The following is a 22,464-nucleotide window of genomic DNA, read 5'->3' as shown; positions in this document are numbered from 1 at the left end:
ATTCCATTGTATATATGTGCCACATCTTCTTTATCCATTCATCTGTCAGTGGACACTTAGGTTGCTTCCATGTCCTGGCCATTGTAAATACTGCTGCAATGAACATTGCGGCACGTCTCTTTTTGAATTATGGCTTTCTCAGGGAATATGCCCAGTGGTGGGATTGCTGGGTCGTGTGGTAGTTCTATTTTTAGTTTTTTAAGGAATCGCCATACTGTTCTCCATAGTGGCTGTATCGATTTACATTCCCAGCAACAGTGCAAGAGGGTTCCCTTTTCTCCACAATCTCTCCAGCATTTATTGTTTGTAGATTTTTTGATGATGGCCATTCTGACTGGTGTGAAGTGATACCTCACTGTAGTTTTGATTTGCATTTCTCCAATGATTAGTGATGTTGAACATTCTTTCATGTGTTTGTTGGCAATCTGTATATCTTCTTTGGAGAAATATCTATCTAGATCTTCTGCCCATTTTTGGATTGGGTTGTTTGTTTTTTTGATATTGAGCTGCATGAGCTTCTTGTAAATTTTGGAGATTACTCCTTTGTCAGTTGCTTCATTTGCAAATATTTTCTCCCATTCTGAGGGTTGTCTTTTCATCTTGCTTATGGTTTCCTTTGCTGTGCAAAAGCTTTTAAGTTGCATTAGGTCCCATTTGTTTATTTTTGTTTTTATTTCCATTTCCCTAGGAGGTGAGTCAAAAAGGATCTTGCTGTGATTTATGTCCTAGAGTGTTCTGCCTATGTTTTCCTCTAAGAGTTTTATAGTGTCTGGCTTTACATTTAGGTCTTTAATCCATTTTGAGTTTATTTTTGTGTATGGTGTCAGGGAGTGTTCTAATTTCATTCTTTTACATGTAGCTGTCTAAGTTTCCCAGCACCACTTATTGAAGAGGCTGTCTTTTCTCCATTGTACATTCCTGTCTCCTTTATCAAAAATAAGGTGACCATATGTGCATGGGTTTACCTCTGGGCTTTCTATCCTGTTCCATTGATCTATATTTCTGTTTTTGTGCCAGTACCACATTGTCTTGATTACTGTAGCTTTGTAGTATAGTCTGAAGTCCAGGAGCCTGATTCCTGTAGCTCCATTTTTCTTTCTCAAGATTGCTTTGGCTGTTCGGGGTCTTTTGTGTTTCCATACAAATTGTGAAATTTTTTGTTCTAGTTCTGTGAAAAATGCCAGTGGTAGTTTGATAGGGATTGCATTGAATCTGTAGATTGCTTTGGGTGTATAGTCATTCTTACAATGTTGATTCTTCCAATCCAAGAAAGAGCATGGTATATCTCTCCATCTATTTGTATCATCCTTAATTTCTTTCATCAGTTTCTTATAGTTTTCTGCATACAGGTCTTTTGTCTCCATAGGTAGGTTTTTTCCTGGGTAGTTTATTGTTTTTGTTGCAGTGGTAAATGGGAGTGTCTCCTTAATTTCTCTTTCAGATTTTTCATCATTAGTGTATAGGAATGCAAGAGATTTCTGTGCATTAATTTTGTATCCTGCAACTTTACCAAATTCATTGATTAGCTCTAGTAGTTTTCTGGTAGCCTCTTTAGGATTCTCTATGTATGGTATCATGTCATCTTCTGCAAACAGTGACAGCTTTACTTCTTCTTTTCTGATTTGGATTCCTTTTATTTCTTTTTCTTGTCTGATTGCTGTGGCTAAAACTTCCAAAAGTATGTTGAATAATAGTGGTGAGAGTGGGCAACGTTGTCTTGTTCCTGATCTTAGTGGAAATGGTTTCAGTTTTTCACCATTGAGAACGATGTTGCCTGTGGGTTTGTCATATATGGACTTTATTATGTGGAGGTAAGTTCCCTCTATGCCTACTTTCTGGAGAGTTTTTATCATAAATGCGTGTTGAATTTCGTCAAAAGCTTTTTCTGCATCTATTGAGGTGCTCATATGGTTTTTCTCCTTCAATTTTTTAATATGGTGTATCACATTGATTGATTTGTGTATACTGAAGAATCCTTGCATTCCTGGGATAAACCCCATTTGATCATGGTGTATGATTCATTTAATGTGCTGTTGCATCCTGTTTGCTAGTATTTTGTTGAGGATTTTTGCATCTATATTCATCAGTGATATTGGCCTGTAGTTTTCTTTCTTTGTGACATCTTTGTCTGGTTTTGGTATCAGGGTGATGGTGGCCTCATAGAATGAGTTTGGGAGTGTTCCTCCCTCTGCTATATTTTGGAAGAGTTTGAGAAGGATAGGTGTTAGCTCTTCTCTAAATGTTTGATAAAATTCACCTGTGAAGCCATCTGGTCCTGGGCTTTTGTTTGTTGGTAGATTTTTAATCACAGTCTCAATTTCAGTGGTTGTGATTGGTCTGTTTATATTTTCTATTTCTTTCTGGTTCAGTCTTGGAAGGTTATACCTTTCTAAGAATTTGTCCATTTCTTCCAGGTTGTCCATTTTATTGGCATATAGTTGCTTGTTGTAATCTCTCATGATCCTCTGTATTTCTGCAGTGTCAGTTGTCACTTCTCTTTTTTCACTTCTAATTCTATTGATTTGAGTCTTCTCCCTTTTTTTCTTGATGAGTCTGGTTAATGGTTTATCAACTTTGTTTATCTTCTCAAAGAACCAGCTTTTAGTTTTATTGACCTTTACTATTGTTTCCTTCATTTATTTTTCATTTATTTCTGATCTGATCTTTATGATTTCTTTCCTTCTGCTAACTGGGGTTTTCTTCTTTCTCTAATTGCTTTAGGTGTAAGGTTAGGTTGTTTATTTGAGACGTTTCTTGTTTCTTGAGGTAGGATTGTATTGCTATAAACTTCCCTCTTAGAACTGCTTTTGCCACATCCCATAGGTTTTGGGTCATCGTGTTTTCATTGTCATTTGTTTCTAGGTATTTTTTGGTTTCCACTTTGATTTCTTCAGTGATCTCTTGGTTATTTAGTAGTGTATTGTTTAGCCTCCATGTGTTTGTATTTTTTACAGATTTTTTCCTGTAATTGATATCTAGTCTCATAGCATTGTGGTCAGAAAAGATACTTGATATGATTTCAATTTTCTTAAATTTACCAAGGCTTGATTTGTGACCCAAGATATAATCTATCCTGGAGAATGTTCCATGAGCACCTGATAAGAAAGTGTATTCTGTTGTTTTGGGATGGAATGTCCTAAAAATATCAATTAAGTCCGTCTTGTTTAATGTATCATTTAAAGCTTGTGTTTCCTTATTTATTTTCATTTTGGATGATCTGTCCATTGGTGAAAGTGGGGTGTTAAAGTCCCCCACTATGAATGTGTTACTGTTGATTTCCCCTTTTATGGCTGTTAGCATTTGCCTTATGTATTGAGGTGCTCCTGTGTTGGGTGCATAAATATTTACAATTGTTATATCTTCTTCTTGGATTGATCCCTTGATCATTATGTAGTGTCCTTCTTTGTCTCTTGTAATAGTCTTTATTTTAAAGTCTATTTTATCTGACATGAGTATTGCGACTCCAGCTTTCTTCTGATTTCCATTTGCATGGAATATCTTTTTCCATCCCCTCACTTTCAGTCTGTATGTGTCCCTAGGTCTGAAATGGGTGTCTTGTAGACAGCATATATACGCATCTTGTTTTTGTATCCATTCAGCCAGTCTATGTCTTTTGGTTGGAGCATTTAATCCATTTACATTTAAAGTAGTTATCGATATGTATGTTCCTTTTACCATTTTCTTAATTGTTTTGTTATTGTAGGTCTTTTCCTTCCCTTGTGTTTCTTGCCTAGAGAAGTTCCTTTAGCATTTGTTGTAAAGCTGGTTTGGTGGTGCTGAATTCTGTTAGCTTTTGCGTGTCTGTAAAGGTTTTAATTTCTCCATCAAATCTGAATGAGATCTTTGCTGGGTAGATTAATCTTGGTTGTAGGTTTTTCCCTTTCATCACTTTAAATATGTCCTGCCACTCCCTTCTGGCTTGCAGAGTTTCTGCTGAAAGATCAGCTGTTAACCTTATGGGGATTCCCTTGTATGTTGTTTGTTGTTTTTCCCTTGCTGCTTTTAATAGTTTTTCTTTGTATTTAATTTTTGATAGTTTAATTAATATGTGTCTTGGCGTGTTTCTCCTTGGGTTTATCCTGTATGGGACTCTCTGTGCTTCCTGGACTTGATTGACTATTTCCTTTCCCATATTAGGGAAGTTTTTAACTATAATCTCTTCAAATATTTTCTCAGTCCCTTTCTTTTTCTCTTCTTCTTCTGGTACCCCTATAATTCGAATGTTGGTGTGTTTAGTGTTGTCCCAGAGGTCTCTGAGATTGTTCTCAATTCTTTTCATTCTTTTTTCTTTATCCTGCTCTGTGGTAGTTATTTTCACTATTTTATCTTCCAGGTCACTTATCCGTTCTTCTGCCTCAGTTATTCTTCTATTGTTTCCTTCTAGAGAATTTTAAATTTCATTTATTGTGTTGTTCATCATTGTTTGTTTGCTCTTTAGTTCTTTTAGGTCCTTGTTACACGTTTCTTGTATTTTCTCCATTCTATTTCCAAGATTTTGGATCATCTTTACTATCATTACTCTGAATTCTTTTTCAGGTAGACTGCATATTTCCTCTTCATTTGTTTGTTCTGGTGGGCTTTTACCTTGCTCCTTCACCTGCTGTGTTTTTCGCTGTCTTCTCATTTTGCTTAACTTACTGTGTTTGGGGTCACCTATTCGCAGGCTGCAGGTCATAGTTCCCATTGTTTTTGGTGTCTGCTCCCAGTGGCTAAGGTTGGTTCAGTGGGTTGTGTAGGCTTCCTGTTGGAGGGGACTGGTGCCTGTGTTCTGGTGGATGAGGCTGGATCTTGTCTTTCTGGTGGGCAGGACTGCATCCGGTCGTGTGTTTTGGGCTGTCTGTGACCTTATTATGCATTTAGGCAGCCTCTGTGCTAATGGGGGAGGGTTGTGTTCCTGTCTTGTTAGTTGTGTGGCATAGGGTGTCCAGCACTGTAGCTTGCTGGTCATTGGGTGGATCTGGGTCTTAGCGTTGAGATGGAGATCTCTGGGAGAGGTTTTGCCGTTTGATATTATGTCAAGTCAGGAGGTCTCTGGTGGACCAATGTTCTGAACTCGGCTCTCCCAACTCAGAGGCACAGGCCTGACACCCGGCCGGAGCACCAAGACCCTGTCAGCCACACAGCTTAGAAGTAAATGGAGGAAAAAAAAGAAACAAGGAATGAAATAAATAAATAAAATAAAATAAAATAAAATAAGTTATTAAAATAAAAAATAAAAAAAATTATTAAAAATTAAAAAGTAATAAAAAAAAGAAAATGAAAGAAAGAAAAAACAGAGCAACCAAACCAAAAAACAAATCCACCAATGATAACAAGTGCTAAAAACTATACTAAAAAAATAAAAAATAAAAAAGGACAGACAGAACCCTAGGACAAATGGTAAAAACAAACCTATACAGACAATATCACACAAAGAAGTGTACACATGCACAGTCACAAAAAGAGAAAAATGAAAAAATATATATATTAAAAAAAAAGGAAGAGAGCAACCAAATCAATAAACAAGTCTACCAGTGATAATAAGCTCTAAATACTAAACTAAAATAAACATAAAAGCAGAAAGAAATTAGATGCAGAATGCAAGCCCCAAGTCTGCAGTTGCTCCCAAAATCCACCACCTCAATTTTGCAATGATTCGTTGTCTATTCAGGTATTCCAGAGATGCAGGGTACATCAAGTTGACTGTGGAGATTTAATCTGCTGCTTCTGAGGCTGTTGGGAGAGATTTCCCTTTCTCTTCTTTGTTCACACAGCTCCTGGGGCTCAGCTTTGCATTTGGCCCCAAATTTAAATTTTGGCCTTTGCTTGTAGGTTGCCTGAGAGCATCTGTTCCCTGCCCAGACAGGAGGGGGTTAAAGGAGTGGCTAATTTGGAAGGTCTGTGTCACTCATGCCGGTGGGAGGGAGGGGTATGGAATGCGGGGTGAGCCTGTGGCGGCAGAGGCCAGCATAACGTTGCAGCAGCCTGTGGTGCACCCTGTGTTCTCCTGGGGAAGCTGTGCCTGGATCACGGGACCCTGGCCGTGGTGGGCTGCACAGGCTCCCAGGAGGGGAGCTGTGGATAGTGACCTGTACTTGCACACAGGCTTCTTGGTGGCTGCAGCAGCAGCCTTAGCGTCTCATGCCTGTCTCTGGTGTCCACGCTGATAGCCATGGCTCGCACCCATCTCTGGAGCTCATTTAGGTGGTGCTCTGTATCCCCTCTCCTCGTGCACCCCAAAACAATGATCTCTTGCCTTTTAGGCAGTTCCAGACTTTTTCCCGGACTCCATCCTGGCTAGCTGTGGTGCACTAGCCCCCTTCAGGCTGTGTTCATGTAGCCAACCCCAGTCCTCTCCCTGGGATCTAAACTCTGAAGCTGGAACCTCAGCTCCCAGCCCCCACCTGCCCCGGCGGGTGAGCAGACAAGCCTCTCGGGCTGGTGAGTGCTGGTCGGCACCGATCCTCTGTGCGGGAATCTCTCCGCTTTGCCCTCCGCACCCCTGTTGCTGTGCTCTCCTCCGTGGCTCCGAAGCTTCCCCCCACCCTCCCCCCATCTCTACCAGTGAAGGGGCTTCCTAGTGTGTGGAAACTTTTCCTCCTTCACAGCTCTGTCCCAGAGGTGCAGGTCCCATCCCTGTTCATTTGTCTCTGTTTTTTCTTTTTTCTTTTGCCCTACCCAGGTATGTGCGGAGTTTCTTGCCTTTTGGGAAGTCTGAGGTCTTCTGCCAGCGTTCAGTAGGTGTTCTGTAGGATTTGTTCCACATGTAGATGTATTTCTGATGTATTTGTGGGGAGGAAGGTGATCTCCACATTTTACTCCTCCACCATCTTGAAGGTCTCTCCAAGCATATCATTCTTATAGCCAGGAAGTTAAAAAAAATCAAAACCTTCAAGAGCGGTCTTTAGTTTTATTGTACATATTTGCAGAGATGCCCACTACAAATTCCAGTTATTGGTTAAGCCAATAGCAACTCAAGTTTGTTAAGGAAATTAAAAGGTTAGAACATAAAAATCTAAAACACACTCAGGGTTTTTTGGGTGGTAGTTTTTTTTTTTTTTTTTTTTATATTATGATGTATAGACACAACATAACACTTATCATTGTAACTATTTTTAAGTATACCATTCAGCGGCATTAAGTACATTCACAATGTCGTGCGACCAACACCACTACCCTTCTCTAGAATGTTTTCATCATCCCAAATAGAAATTCTGTACTCATTAAATTGAGTGGGTAGTTTTAACTTTTTACCTCTCCATAATTTAGGCCCATCCCAGGCATGAAATTGCTCAGTTGACTTGAATATATATATTTTTTTCTATAGAAGACATTTAACAACAAATCTTGAGAAATATCCAAGACCCCCAAAGACTTCACTCAGGGTTTTTTAAAGGCTTATTCCCAATACTGCAACCTCATGCCACCAACAGACCTAAAACACCTCCGTCTTCTGCGTGGCCCCCTTTGACCTGATGGCCTGATGAAGAGGGTGGCTTATAATCATTGGCTTGGGGCAATCTGGTTTATAGTCCCCAAGCCTAGTGAAAACTCAGAAACTTCAGACTGAGGTATACATTCTTGGTTGAAATGGGACTCACCATAAAGGACTGTAAAATCAAGCCTAAATTTTCCCTTTAAAAAACATGTTCAAAATCACATATTTTGAATGTTCATAACAAAGTTATACGGTATGGTATTTGTGGCCTGAAGGTAGCTAATTTAGTGCTGGGGAACAGTTTACTTATGTATAGCATCTGAATGCTACGAAGTTGAGAGAACACATGAAAATGCACAGGAAGCTACAAAGTAAAAGTAAGTTATTAGCATATTTATAGAAGTTCGAAACTAAGAAGATTGTGGGGTCTTATAAAGACATCCTGGTTAAGCCCTGCATCCTAATATCTCCGATGCTGGCTTCTCACTTTCTATGGTGGAATACTGAAGATTCAAGTCTGAGATATTCCCTGTGTTCATGATAGGTCTTCTGGGTACTGGAGCATTAGGCCTGGGATCTGGTGGTAATGATTATTTCAATATATTTCCTTTCCTAGATAACAATATGCTTTAACATGCATCAGAACCACCTGGAAACCTTGTGAAAACACAGTTTTCTGGGCTCTAACCCAGAATTTCTGATTCAGCAGGTCTCAGTAGAACCTGAGAATTTCCAGCAAGTTCTCCAGGAATGCTGATGGTGTTGGTCCTGGGGTTACACTTTGAGACCCATCTCTGTAAAGTATAGGAAAGAAATAAATAGCAAACTTAAAATATTTTTATTAAATTATAAATTTCTAAAAAAAGGACGAACATATATATGTGTGTTTATGAGCTTATTATATGTATAGATTTATAAATGTTATATAACTTTTAGGAATCACATACGAATGACTAGAGATGCAATTCTACCAGATCTGGAGGGTGTGCCTCAGATGGCCTTGACTTTATCTCAAGCTATAGGGAATATCCACAATTCCTTTGGGAGGCTCTGTGAGGCCTTCAAAGAGAGTAGCTGGCCTACAGAGCAGCTGAAATCAAGGGCCAAGGAGACATCTGGGTGTCTGTGCCAGGGACGGGGGGTGTGCCAGCAGCGGACAAAAAAGACACACTGAGGTTACAGATAAAGGCTCCAAACCAGAAGCCATGCAGGCAGGCACTGTGCAGAGTGTCTCCTACAGGAAGCTTCCAGTAATGAGCTCCTGAGTGGCCAGTGGGGATGCGTTGGGTGGGTGAACCATATGAGATCACCAAAATCTGGACAAATACCTGCAATTTCATATCGTCCAACCTAATAAATATCTACAGAGACTTCATGATTCTCCTGATCATTCCATGTCAGTCAGGAGATGTACACTCCAAATGGTGCAGTGTGTGTGTCACATGTCAACCTCATTCATGGCTGGAGCATCTGCTCACCTGGGACACTGGTCGTTGGGTGTCACATTCCCCGCAAGGCTCAACTCTGGGACCAGTGTGGGCTCCCCGGGCCTCCTCCGGCTCTGGGCTGCTCTCTCCCTCACCTGCTGCTCTATCACAGCCCGATCTGTGGGCTCTGGAGGGATGGGTTTCATAGGCTCCTCCCCGGGATCTGGCTCATTCATCTCATCAGGATGTTCTTCGACTGCTTGTTTCTTTTTCTTCTTTTTGGCCCTCTGTTGGGTAAGAGGCAACCTTATGTCAAACAGGAATTTTGGAATTTCTTTGAAAAGCACAGTCTTCAGAATCAGATAGACCTGGATGCAAACCCAGCTCCACCTCAACCAGCTGTGTGCACTCAGGCAGCTCACTAAGCCATTTGACCTCTCCATGCCTCAGTTTTCTCGTCTACAAAGTGGGAACAATTATAGGAAACTTTTTCCAGGGCTCTTGAAATGAGGTAATGTCTGGAAAGAACTTATCACAGTGTCTGGTCCCTAGAGAGAGCTTAAAAAAGTTAACTATTCATCTGCTCATTAGTATTGGTTCTAAAGACCAAGGATACATCTTTTTTTGGCTGCACACGCGGCATGCGGGAGTTCCCCAACCAGGAATCGAACCTGTGCCCCCTACAGTGGAAGCGCGGAGTCTTAACCACTGGACCACCAGGGAAGTCCCAAGGATACATCTTGAAATTAAAGTAAGGCTTGTGAGTACAACTGACACTGCAGGTCACCCTGATCTATTACTTATTGTCCCTGGATTACTTATTACTTATTGTCCCAGTTTTGCAAGGTCATATGTATAAAGTTATATAATTTTCTGGGGAAGCCCAGAAGCACCAATACCCTACATTAGATAGGGTGAGCCACGTAAAATAGTAAAATACGTATCACAGAGCTTGACAGGCACATGAGCGATTACCAGGTTATTGCTGGTTCACTCAAACAGCCACAGGATGATACAGAAAACTGTTTTTGGAAAAAACTTTCTCTGGTATCAGCAGGCTGGGTGGCTTTTTCAACAAGTGCATTCATCAGTTCATTCTCTCATCCTTTTGTCCCCTAGCGAGGGGGCTGGGAGGGAGACAGAGCGCAGAAGGCAGGGGACCCCAGTCCGCCTGCCCAGTTTCCCTCCTCCTGTCTCAAGGTGCCTCTACCCAGACCCTTCCTGTCCCCCAGGTCAGCTCTGTTCCAGGCTGTTTACAGACCTGGGCTTTCTTCCAGGCTTTCCGCTGCTGCTGTGCACTTCTGTATTCCTCCATCTTCTGTTCGTACTCTTCCATGTGCTCTTCCAACAATTCACTTATCTCGGCCTGAATTTCTGCTTCATATGCTTCTTCATCAGCTTTCTGGTCAACTTTTTCCCTTTAAAATAATTTATAGCCCTTAGTTATTTCTTGAAATTAAGTGATAGAATAATAATAGCAGCAAATACCTGTATTGGGCTTGCTCTGTGGCAGCTCCTCTCCTAAAAGCTTTGCACAGGTGAGCTCACAACTGTGTGAGGCAGATACTGTTACCTTCAGCATTTTATACACTAGGAGACTGCAGCACAGAGAGGTTAAGTAACTTTCCCAAGAACACACAGCTGGTGAATGGAAGAGCTGGCATATGAACCCAATCTATTTACACTAAGCAACAAAGCCACGCTGAGTTAGATGATCCAGATGGCACCCTGACACAGTGCCTGCAAATTCTCAGCTGACAGGGGCAGCAGTTTCATTGTAGTTATTTTGTTAATTCTTCAAGTCTCTGAGGAACCACTTCATTACGCTGCTACCAAATCCCTGAAGCTACTTTTTTGACTTTGGGTTGACAATTTGAATTTTCCTTTGATGATTCTGCTGACAGTGCACTAATGTTCAGCCTGACCCAGAGCAGTGCTTCCCACAGTGTGTCCTGTAGAGTGTTGGTTCTATGAGGTGCCCTACAAAAAAAAAGGTGCTGTGGCCAAATCAACACAAGATTGAACAAATGTGAAGGTTTCCATGTTGCTTTGTAAAGGGCTTTGCAGAGCCCTTTACATGTGGATGGGCAGTGTGACTCCCCAGGAAGGTGGGGGAGGGCAAGCATGGTATCCAGTACATCCCACCCAGCACTTCAGAGTTGTTTCAACGCATCCCCTGTGCTTGTCTCCTAATGCGGTCAGTATGGTCTGGCCTGCAGGTTCTACTCTCCTAAAGTTCCAGCTCCTTTTTAGAGAAACTTAGTCAAGCGCCTAGAGCTGACCAACGTTTGCGTATGTACACGTGTGGCCTGGTGGGTTAGCAGTTAACAGCCCCCCAAGGCGCAGACTCTTACAAAGCTACTACTGAAGAAATCACTTGGGAAACACCTGAAATTTATAAACATCAGAGAAATTTGGCCCCCAAGTTATATTCCATCTCTGATATATATTCATTCGTTTTTCTCCTTGTTAATCAGAGGCACGAATAAAGTAGTTGAAATTTAAATATTTTTGCAGGAAGAAATAATGCTGTATCATAAGGTAGCTAGATGAATCAAGAATGTGAAGAAAGGGCACTCCAAAAGAATTTAGGACACAGCTACTTATGGGTGGAAGGGATGTGAAGTATCACACAAAGGAAGTTTGTAACCTAGAGGTGACCTTAACGGTAAATTTCCTATAAATTTTTGTTTATCCTAAACTTAAGGAAGGAAGGAGAAAACAATCTTGTAAACATTTATGTTCTGCTTCTGGATGGGAGGGATGGCCTGGAAGATGGAATATGGAAGCCAAAACACTGGGATTTCTGGAACACATCCATGATTTCTGTGGGACAGACAGAATTTGAATTTGTTTTTATATTATATTATATATTTTATATTAATTGAGCAGATACTAAGTGGCAGGTGTGCTGTCTGGGACCAGATATCCAGTGGTGACAAGGTCCCTGCCCTCATAAAGCACAGTCTTGTGTTTGTCCTGGAAACTGCAGAATGTTTTCTCAGTTTTATGATAATTACAACCCCCCAGCATCACAATTTGCAGCTATCTTTGGCTAAAAACTGACTGTTTTCAAAGCACAGTATCAGATAATTGCCCTCATGTGTCACTTTTCATGTAGATGTATGGGCACATCACTTATGCAGATGAAACAAACAGGAAGGGACCAAAACCAGCGGAGATGCTCTTGAATGAATATGCAGAACATGGTTTTGTTGTGATAACTGTACTCTTAATTATGTACCAAAGTCTAGTCAGTTCAGCTGCATAAATATTATCAAAGCATACTTTCTCCACACCACACACAAAGATCAATTCCAAATAGATTAAAGGTGAATTTGAAAAATTAAACTATGAAGATTACAGGAGACAATATAGTAGTATATCTACTTGATTCAGGGGAAGGATTTCTTCAAACAAAAAGCACTGATCAGAAAAGAAAAGACTAATATATTCTAGCTCTTTAAAATTAAGAATTACTATTCTTCAAAAAGCAGCAAACTACTAAAAAGACAACTACAGAAGATTTCTGCAACACACATCGACAAAGGTCTCATGTTCAGGATATATACCAAACTTCTACAAATTATGGAAAAGACAAAAGGACAAACAATCCGGTTCAAAAATAGGCAAAAGTCTTGAACAGACACTTTGAAAAAGAGCAATTCAAAATGGCCAATTCATGCATAAGAAATATAAATTAAAACATGCCATCAGATTGGCAAAATGTTAATGTTTGACAACATCAGGTGATATGGCTGATATGGGTGACATGGACACATGGGAACACTGGTCAAACTGTAAGTCAGCAGAAACACTCTGGAAAAGTGTCTGCAATCAGCATATAAGTATTTGGAGAAGCACATCCCCTAAGACTCGACAATTCCACTTCCAGGTATATTTCTGGAAAACTTAGGCACATGCACCCTAAAAAGACACATGCAAAAACGTCTATAGAAGTCGTGTCTAATTTTATCATCTGTGTCCCCTTCACTCCCAAACTGGAAGCTCTGGGAGGAAAGAGATGATGTTTATCTCCTTCATCAGTGTAGCCCAAGAGCCTAGCACAATGCATGACAGAGTGGGCACTTAAGAAATGATGAATTGTACTTGAAAACTGAGTAACATTTTTATAACAATTTTGAGAAATAAAATTCATTCTTTTAAAATGTAAAAAAAAAAAAGTGCTGTCTATAACAGCTGAAAAATGGAATCAACTTAAATGTCCATCAACAGTAAAATAGACAAATTTTGTTATATTCATATAATGAAGTGTTATAAAGCAAAGAGAATTAACTACAACTGTGTGCCAAAAAGGAGATGAATCTCCAGTGGTGTTGAAGAAAAGAAACAGGTGTGTGTTCACTAAAGAGACATTCTCTTCCCTTTACGTCACTAAACAGGTGTGTGTTCATACAACACAATATACTTTCACTTATGGAAAAGTCAGATACAGGCAATATTAGACTAAGTGTTAGAGATTACACAAAGATGGCAAAGCTATTAACTAAGAGCAAGGAAACACTGATCATAAAAGTCCAGAAAATGGTTACTTCTGGGACGGAGGAGATGTAATTGGGGTTAGGAACATGGGGGATGCTCAGATACTAGTAATGTTCTAGTTCTTAACTTGGGGAGTTGCACGTGGTTATTCATTTGTAATTATTATTTTTAAAATTATTTTAAAAATTGTATCTATGTTTAATACATTTTCCCCTGTGCATGATATAACCCAATAAAACAATTTTTGAAAAAAGCCTACTTTCTCAAAACAAGTTTCAAGGGTGTATTTGTAAACCTCTGGAACTCTCGAAGGGATTTCATCTCTTTCCAGACTTTTATGATGGTCTTAAGCAATGTTCGATCTTTTTCTTGTTCAGCATCACGCAGTTTTCTTGTTTGCCTACAAGATATGATACATGGATATATATTTAAAAGTTATTTAGGTGTGTTTGCAAATTAGGAAAAGAAACTAATAATGCTATAGTGATTGTATAGTTAATTTCACAGCTACGATATTTCTTAAGTACTAGAAAACCAAAAATATGAATGCAAATTTGAAGTCAATAGGATGCTCGTCTGTTTTTATAGGTTATTTGATTTTGTTTTCTCCAGTAGAATCTGACTTCAATCAAACTAAATTACCATTTAAAATTCTCATTAATACTGTGCAATCTTAAACAGCCACTTTTGAAGTTATGAAAATAAGGGGCCCAGTAAACGTAGTTCTCATGGACTAAACTATGATAAACAGGAAAGTATGTTGCTGTCCCAGTTAACAAGTATATTAAAGTCTGCCTGTGTTAACACTAATCACCAGTCCTACATTTAGGAGATGAAGTAATGTTACTACATCCCTTGGTGAGTTTTCAGTGCTGACTAGATTAGCGATATTTTTGGCTTGCTTTGAAGAGGCTTCATGTGAAAATGCTTTCACTGTGATTGATATTATTTAAAGTGTTTGGGAATTATTTAATGCCTTACTTTAAGCCCCCTCTACAAATAATAGCCAAGTCCAGAACCCAAATGTACTCTATTATGCCATTAATTAGTTAATTAATTAGATTTTTTTTTTTTCTTGGGCAAGTATCAGGTGTCATTCCAGGGGATTCAGAAGTGGTTCCTAGGAGATAGTAGGTGTCTCTGTTCTCAGGGAGTTTATAGCTTAGCTCAGGAGACAGACACATAGATAAATGACTGACAGAGTGCCCTAGGAAACCATAGCCACAGTGTTTCATGAATCATCACCTCCTGAACTCCAGAAGGAAGACCTGTTTCTGGAAGTTGGTTGTACTTGTGATGACTTAGTCTGGAGACAGTACAGAGAAACACAGAGCTCTAGGTTTCTAATCATTCAATCGGCGTCATGGAAAAGGAAGGTGGCAGGCAGAAGCTGGTGGCCAGTTAGTGGTTGGGTAGCCAAGATTTGGGACTCTCGGAAGACCTTAGAAAAGCCAGGAGGCAATGAACTAGAATAAGAAACACTCTTCTTGAGGAGCAGTAAAGCATTCTGGTTAAGGGCACAGATGTGGGAACAAAGATACCCAGATTTAAATCCTGGTTCTAGCTGGCCTTGGGCAAACTACTTTACTTCTCCATGCCTTATCTGTAAAGTAGAGATGATAACAGAATTTACTTCACAGGGTTGTTGGGAGCAGTAAGCGAGTTAATTAATACTAGAACCATGCCTGACATCTGGTAAGTGGTCCACAAATATTATCTGTCATTACCAAGTGGTCTGTTCTTCTCTTAGGCCTTTAGCAGCTATCTCCCCTGCCTCCTTTAAAAAAAACTGCAATATAAAATTATTTTACTGAGTTATATGACACCTTAAGCCTTTCTGATATATTTTCTACTTCCTTTTTTAGTCCCTGACAAGATAGTTTCTCAGAAATGCTAAAAAGAACGCTTAGCAAGTAAAATTTGACCTATGAGCTAGAGAAGCAAAGAATCACGAAAGAATATTTAACTACAAGTTGTTGCCAGACTATCGAGGAAGAGGAAAAAGCAACTGTGATTAGGGAGCCTGGTAACACTTTTCTGAAGCCTGATGTAGATGGGGTCCGGAGTGTGGAAAGGAGTCCAGCCCAGAGGTGAAACTTTGGGAGCCACACTGGCATCTAGATGATATTTAAAACCACAGGACTGGATTCATCTCAGGAGAAAATGCAGATTAACAAAAGATTAAAAAGAAAAAAGTCCTGGGAGGAACTCTGAACATTTAGAAGCTGGGCAAAGAAGGAAGATTAGGCAAAGGATAGCTGGAAGGACAGGTGGCCGAAGAGGGGTGAGGGCATCTGAGAGAGGGTGGTGCGTGGATGTAAAGGGAAGAGAATGTCTCAACGGGCACCCTGTGGGGACAGTGCCCAATGCCAAGTACCAGGGGGGCTGAGAGGTCCCCTTCCGCTTAGCAACACGGAGGTTCCCCAGGACTGTGGCAAGATCAGCCTCAGGGCAAAGGTGGGTGCAGGAAAGAGGCTAGACAGGACAGTGAAGGGGAGGGGAGGGAGTAGAGACAGCAGTACTGACCAAATTTACATTTAAAATACTTACTAGTAAATACTTGCCAGAAGTTTGGCTGTGAAGGGAAATACAGGGATAAAGCGGTAGCTGGATGGTGATCTGAGATCCTAGACTTTTTATTTGTTCAAGATTGAGCGTATGTGAGGGCGAAGATCCAGGAGAGGGTTAAATAAAGTGTCCCCCTGTATTGCACAAACACCCATGTTTCCTTTCTTAATACAGCCTGGTTCCAGTGCAGAGGACGAGCAATGTGGTCATGATGCCACTTACGGAAAATAAGATGGAAAATGCGTCACTGGCTGAGGTTAGCCGCCCCAACCTGGGACCTATCAGATACCCAGGGGTGGGCTCCAAGGCGGCCCATCAGCAGCTCCCAGGGGGCTTCAGGGAACAGGTCCCCTTGAGGAGATATCCCGGAACAGACCACCTGCTTAGAATTGGCTTTACCACCACGTGAAAAGTCAGTAAAGGACTAAAATCCACTCTTTCACTGCATCAGAAATGCTGAATCTCAGTGGTTTCCATCTCCAGGGGTGGCAGGAGGTCTGCAATGGGTCTGCGATCCATGGGTCCACCTGGCATGGTCTGTAGGACTCACACACAATTCTGCCACTGTTTCTCAAATACTGATTAATAAATGCAATTCCATATCAAAACTTCATTGTATCCAGAGTAGCTTTTTGTCACTTTTTCTTACTCAGTGTATACTAAAACAAAAATTACTTTCACAAGGAGGAGGATATGTGCTTTTCTTTTAACACAAATAAGAATTTTCATTTTTAAACATACTCTTCATACATTTACAACTACAGTATACAAACATCACTAGTTTTCACTTTGGTAGGAGAACTTCCAACTCAAGGGTAGATTGTAAAGAGAAAAGTATACATTTAAATTCCTTGAATAGATAACTAATAAGGACCTACTGTATAGCACAGGGAACTCTACTCAATACTCTGTAATGACCTATATGGGAAAACAATCTGAAAAAGAGTGGATATATGTATATGTGTAACTGATTCACTTTGCTGTACAGCAGAAAATAACATGACATTGTAAATCAACTATACTCCAACAAAAATTAAAAAAGATAAACCCCTTGATTTATTAATTCCTGTTCTAAGAATTTATTCTGTGGAAATACTTACACAGGTACACAAATATATACATATAGGAGTGTTAGAGTACAATTTAAAGTAATAAAAAATAGGAATAATACAAACACCTATTAATGGGGAATGTAAAATCTATATAATGTTCAGCTTTTAAACAATGATGTAGACCTAGATGTACTATGATAGGAAAAAGTCTCGGATGCATTTTACATAAAAAAGCAAGTTGCAAGGTGGTAGATGCAATGTGATTCTTTAAAAAAGTAAAATATATACACATAAACACATCTGTGTATATATATGTATACACACATGTATATATATGTGGAAGAACCAGCAAAAAACTGTTAACCATGATTTTCCCTGAGAAATAGGACTCTAGAATAAATGTTCACATTCTACATTGTATGTTTCCTTATTGTTTGGCAATGATCAGGGTTTTAATTTTTGATTCTTAATTATGAAAAATTTCAAGATATAGAAGAGCACATATAATAAATAATATGACACTTACTAACATTTTTTCACATTTATTCAGAATTTTTGTTTGTTTGTTTGTTTGTTTTGCAATGTTAGAGTTCCATTTGAAGACCTCTCCATTCCATCCCCTTCTCTCCCTCCCTGGAGGAAGAAACTGGCATGTGTGTCTTTTCCATCTGTATGTAACACACATGTGTGTACCTGGAACACATGAGTATTGTTTCACGTGCTGTTTAGGGCTTGTGACCTGTATCACACAGCGAGTCTCCTCTTACAACTGGATTTTTTCATTCAACACTATTTTATCCATGATACACGCAGATCTAATTTGGTCCTTCTAACTGTGGGAGGGACGTTCATTATAAGATTGAAGCAGATGGGTTCATTCTGGTGTGGGGTTATCTCTAGCTTCTTACTCTTGTAAGTGATGCTGTGGAATGCTTGCACACATGTCCGGTGCACATGTGCACACAGCTCCTTGGAGTACATGTGTCTGAAGCAGAATTGCCGGGTCCTAGTCTGCTGGCATTTTCAACTCCTTGCTTGTCTCTGGACAAGCTGCTCTCTGAAGTGGTGGCTGTAGCAATATTTGTTTACACTAGCAGAGTGTGCAAGTTACCCTATTCCCCCTGTGCCCCCTCCCGTCTTCATTCATTTTTTGGACTTCAAATTTGGTGTTAATACGATCGACATATCTCGTTATTTCATTTGGCTTAATGTATTCAGTGCATTCAGAAAAGCTCTGAAAAAATAAACTCTCAATAAGTATAGGGAAAAAAAGCAGTAGTTATAATGATAGATTTTACTTACCGAATTTCAGATTTATACTCATTGATGGTTTTTTGGGTTGTTTCAAGAGACTTAGGAGTTTTTGCTGGATTAAGGCCCATCTGAACAGCATTTCTTAGAGCTTGGAGCTAGAAAAGATATGGATACAAGATCCGAGTTAGAAGCTCTACTCCTTACTACAAGTGATGTGCTTGGACCCACCCACTTCTCCAGGGCAAAATGATGTCAGCAACCTGTGAAGGGATGTGCAAGTATCCAGCCGTCTCCATGCTTTCACCGAAGTGAATTTTGACAGAGAGCTATTGCTTCTATTCTTTAAAAAAAAAAAAAGGAATAATAAAGAACTGTGTGTGTCCATCCTTGTTCTGTGGCCCAGATCCAGCCGCTCATGACAGATGCTACTTTTACTCTACTGTCTCAGAAACAAGTTTTCTTTCAAGGTGGGGGGGAGGGTGGGTCTCTCTGGGGCCTGGACATACAATGACATTCTTGTGATATAAAGAGAGCATAAAATTATAGACTTATAGGAGGAGATATTGTGGAGTTATCTTATTTGGGCAGTAAGGTTTTAAAGTCAGGGCAAAAATTGTCTATAGTCAAAACTACCCATGGAAATTCCACGGGACAGTGTCACATTAGAAGTAAATCCAAAATGGATAGACATTTCCTTACGCATCAGTTGAAACACCTGACTTTTGTTTAGGTACCATGTTAGGGTAAATTACATATAACAATGAGAATGTCTCTAAGGACACAGAGATTCTCAGGCCATGAATGGTCTCATCATATGAGATCATGTAAGCAAGACACAGCTACCCACTGCCGGTGGGTGAGATCCCTTGCTCTGTTTGCAGGAATCGTTCTTTCAACCAAGTGTGTGCCACTGAATTTGCACGCGTTAAATGTACATGGTCGTATCCTTTCTTTTGCCTCTAGGTAGGTCAACACATCACATCCTAGACAGAGGGAACATGAAGGAAGCACACGAGCATTTTCTGCTAGAAGGTATTTTTGTTGTTTGGGCTCCTCAGGAGAACCAACCCCCTCAACAATTGGCATGGAAGAGATCACGGGTACCTTGTCGGTAAGAAATTGTGCCTTGTGTCTCTGGCGTCTTGCAAGGTACTGGTCATATAACTGGGCCAGTTTGGCTGCCAAAACATGCTCTCGGCTAAAACAGGGATGATGTGTGAAGATTAAACCCGAAATATCAATGTCCAGTTGGAAATTTCCAGGAGGGTCTCCAGATCCAATCAAATGCTGACTTCTGTGGATGTATTTTACTGCCTGCCAAAGAGAGCAGAGTGTAGGGGGAACACAGTTAAAGCACTTCCTAGGTACTGATCTGATGTGCAATGGGAAAAGTCAGATGAAAAATATTTCCTACCCTAATCAAGCCAGGAGAACCTTGCTCCATTCCCTGTTCCCTGGGGTTTTAGGGGCCTGCCCTTTTCTGAACACTTGAAAAGTAAAATGAAGGACAAGGAGTGAGAAAAGAAATAATTTCAATCTTGCTTTCCTAGGTCTTTTAGGGTTTATCTCTACTGAGTCATAGCCCTAATCTTTGTCATGCGACTATCCCATTTCCTGGAAATCTTGGGTTTTGCAGCTGGTGACCTTGAAATTCTTTTAATGAGAGAAGCATAGATTCTAATCCAAACTGACCATTATTTGGATCATAGATATACTCTCCACGTGGAGAAGTTTTTAGTTTGTAGACAACAGCCAGAGACTAACAAACATTCTAAACCGAGCTTCATGCTGGCACCTAGTTTTCCTGGGAAGAAGAAAGTCAGTCTGCAAAATAACAGAGGAAGAGAGAGTTGGGGCAGCTGAGTGTGTAGAAAACAGGAGTGGAAATTTCCACTGGGACTTTCCTGGATCTCTTGGTGTACAGTGTGTCAGATAAATCTCTGATTTTCTTCCTTAAACTCATCAAGATATTCTATGTTGATCACTGCTGCTCGTAGGTGAATCTAGTTTTGGAGGTTGCAGAGCTCCAAGGTGGGGAGGACACCTTTTTGATTTTGTGTCTTCATGTTCTCTCCTTGTCCTAGACATTGACTACAGTCAGGTTGTGGGGTTTGACACACTTCACTCGATCCTCCCCTTTGCAGAGAGGAGCTTTTGGAAGCTATTTATGTTATCTAGAAAAGATTATGTGGCCCAAATGTATTACTTATAAGTTATGAGGTAAATTGGAAGCTGCAAATATTCTTGTCAGAAGTGAAACATCTATCCGATGTTAATTGCGGGTAACGTGTTCAGGAATCTCTTCATTTAATTCGTCTTCATGGTATTATGTAAAGATGCTGAACTGGGGCCAGAAGCCTTGGATTCTAGCTGTGGCTCCACCTCTAACTTGCTCTGGAACCTTGGGCAAGTCACTACACATCTCCATGCCTCTATCTCTTTATCGTACAAATGGGAGGCTGAGGAAAAAGATCCAGTTGGCATTTTGTAGGTCACTAGGCGTCATAGAAATCACTTCACACATATCACCTGGTTCATTCTGTTAGGGAACTGGTGGCCATTAGACAAGAGCCCATGCTTGGGCCCTGGAAGGGGTCCCCCTTCCTGCAACAATTCCATAGAGATTTTTGGTTGCCTACAACATAGTGAGGCCTGTCTGTGAGCAGCAATAGATTGAAAGGGGAAAAATGGGGTGTGATCTTTATTACTTGGGGCAGGAAGGATGAAGTCTGAGATGTGCAGAGGGAGGGATGGAAACTGGAAGAGGGGGCTCCAGAGTTAGAATCCTAGATCACAAGATGCTAACATTCTCCCCATCAGACTAAGCACAGAAAACGGAGGTCACACTGTGTGTATGTACATGTATACATGTCCAAAAATGTATTCACATTTGTTATATAGTGTGATCTGCTTTTCAGTTACTATTAGTCATTGAAATAGTACCAATATTTGCACTTACAGTAAAGCATATAAACATGAGTCTTCATTTACCAGTAAATTTCTTGTTGGGTTGTCTTGTTGCCTGCTTTGTACCAGTATTCACGAGTAAGGATATATGAGTATAGTTCCTTTTAGCCATTCAATTTCATACTTATTTTCCCCCAAATTAGTAGACAATTAATGTATATTTAGAACTTACGATTTCCTACAGGACTCCTGTACAGTGTACCCTATGCTTTCATAAAAGAACAAGTTTTTTCTATAAAATAACATTAAGTCTGTCTTTGATGAGAAGACCTATAGATTTTTTATTTTTTAAAAATGTTCTTGTAAAACTGGGATGTGTTTACAAATATGCTACGCTTGAGTAAGAGTGCATTGACTATACCTCAGTACCTTCCAAAATATGCTGAACTGAACTTCCATTTGGATTTACAGGGAGGAAAGCCCATCCCTACAGGGGTCATATTCCAATATTTTGTACCTTATCAAAGTCCTAATTTTGACATTAATAGCCTTGCACTTCACACCGCAACAATGGAGGCCCATCTCTTTTCTTTTATTCAAGCAAAAGTATCCAGTTATAACCTGCATTCGTGTTAGAGGCTTTTAATCTGCATGTGGTGACTCTGTGTCTTCCTGTCACACTGACCACCTGGATGAGTTAAAAAATTCCCACCTCACAAAGATGTGTACCACTAAACATCAATCCACAGACTTAACGGAAAATTCCTCTCTAATTGTTTGGCTCCTGCTGGTCCTTGCTTGGCTGTTCCTCTTACCATGGGTTGCAGAGTTCTGAAGTCGCTCAGGGTGTGGCCCTCAGGTTCCATCTTGTACTCTTCTTAGTATGAGTAAGTAATGTCGGTAGTATGGTCCTAATGTTACCTAGGTCAGCTGTACTTTGTGTCTCCTCCCCCAAATCTTCATTAGCCCATGTTTAAATGATTGCTGCTGGTCTCTGCCTTCAGCTCAGCTCAATCAAGTGAAAAAGCTTCCAGAACTCCTGGTGGGCATTGGGTTAGACTGCTCAAAAGACCCCTAACTCTTCCTATTAGGGAGAAAGACCCCTAGTTCCTTGTCTTTCTTTCTGTTGTATCTGTTTTCTTTTCTGAAAACTATCATGAAAACAGTACAAAAAATTTCTCCTAAAAATAGATAATATTTATAGGGTACATTATTTTAATTTTGAAATTGATTTGATTCTTCAGTCTTCAGTGGAAAACTGAAAACGCAGACTATCAGAGGTGATGCACATGGATTATCTACTGATGTTCTCAGTGTGTTCAGAGTTGCTAGCGTT

The 22,464-nt window shown here is 40.1% G+C and overlaps 1 protein-coding gene across 4 annotated transcripts in view; it reads right to left on the bottom strand.

Annotated features, from left to right (window-relative positions):
• CC2D2A (coiled-coil and C2 domain containing 2A) overlaps nucleotides 1-22,464 on the bottom strand; it is a 137,033-nt gene that overhangs the window by 61,408 nt on the left and 53,161 nt on the right. For all 4 annotated transcript variants that reach the window (XM_061192103.1, XM_061192104.1, XM_061192106.1 and 1 more), the window contains 5 exons: nucleotides 19,326-19,535; nucleotides 18,270-18,376; nucleotides 13,607-13,747; nucleotides 10,106-10,262; nucleotides 8,896-9,131 (listed from right to left, as the gene is read on the bottom strand). In XM_061192103.1, coding sequence (XP_061048086.1) covers nucleotides 8,896-9,131; nucleotides 10,106-10,262; nucleotides 13,607-13,747; nucleotides 18,270-18,376; nucleotides 19,326-19,535 — 851 coding nt within the window. The remainder of the gene's footprint in view (nucleotides 1-8,895; nucleotides 9,132-10,105; nucleotides 10,263-13,606; nucleotides 13,748-18,269; nucleotides 18,377-19,325; nucleotides 19,536-22,464) is intronic.

Source organism: Eubalaena glacialis, chromosome 5, assembly GCF_028564815.1.
Source record: "Eubalaena glacialis isolate mEubGla1 chromosome 5, mEubGla1.1.hap2.+ XY, whole genome shotgun sequence".
Lineage (NCBI taxonomy): Eukaryota > Metazoa > Chordata > Mammalia > Artiodactyla > Balaenidae > Eubalaena > Eubalaena glacialis.
The sequence above is the reverse complement of the archived record's forward strand: the minus strand, read 5'-3'. Positions and strand labels throughout refer to the sequence as shown.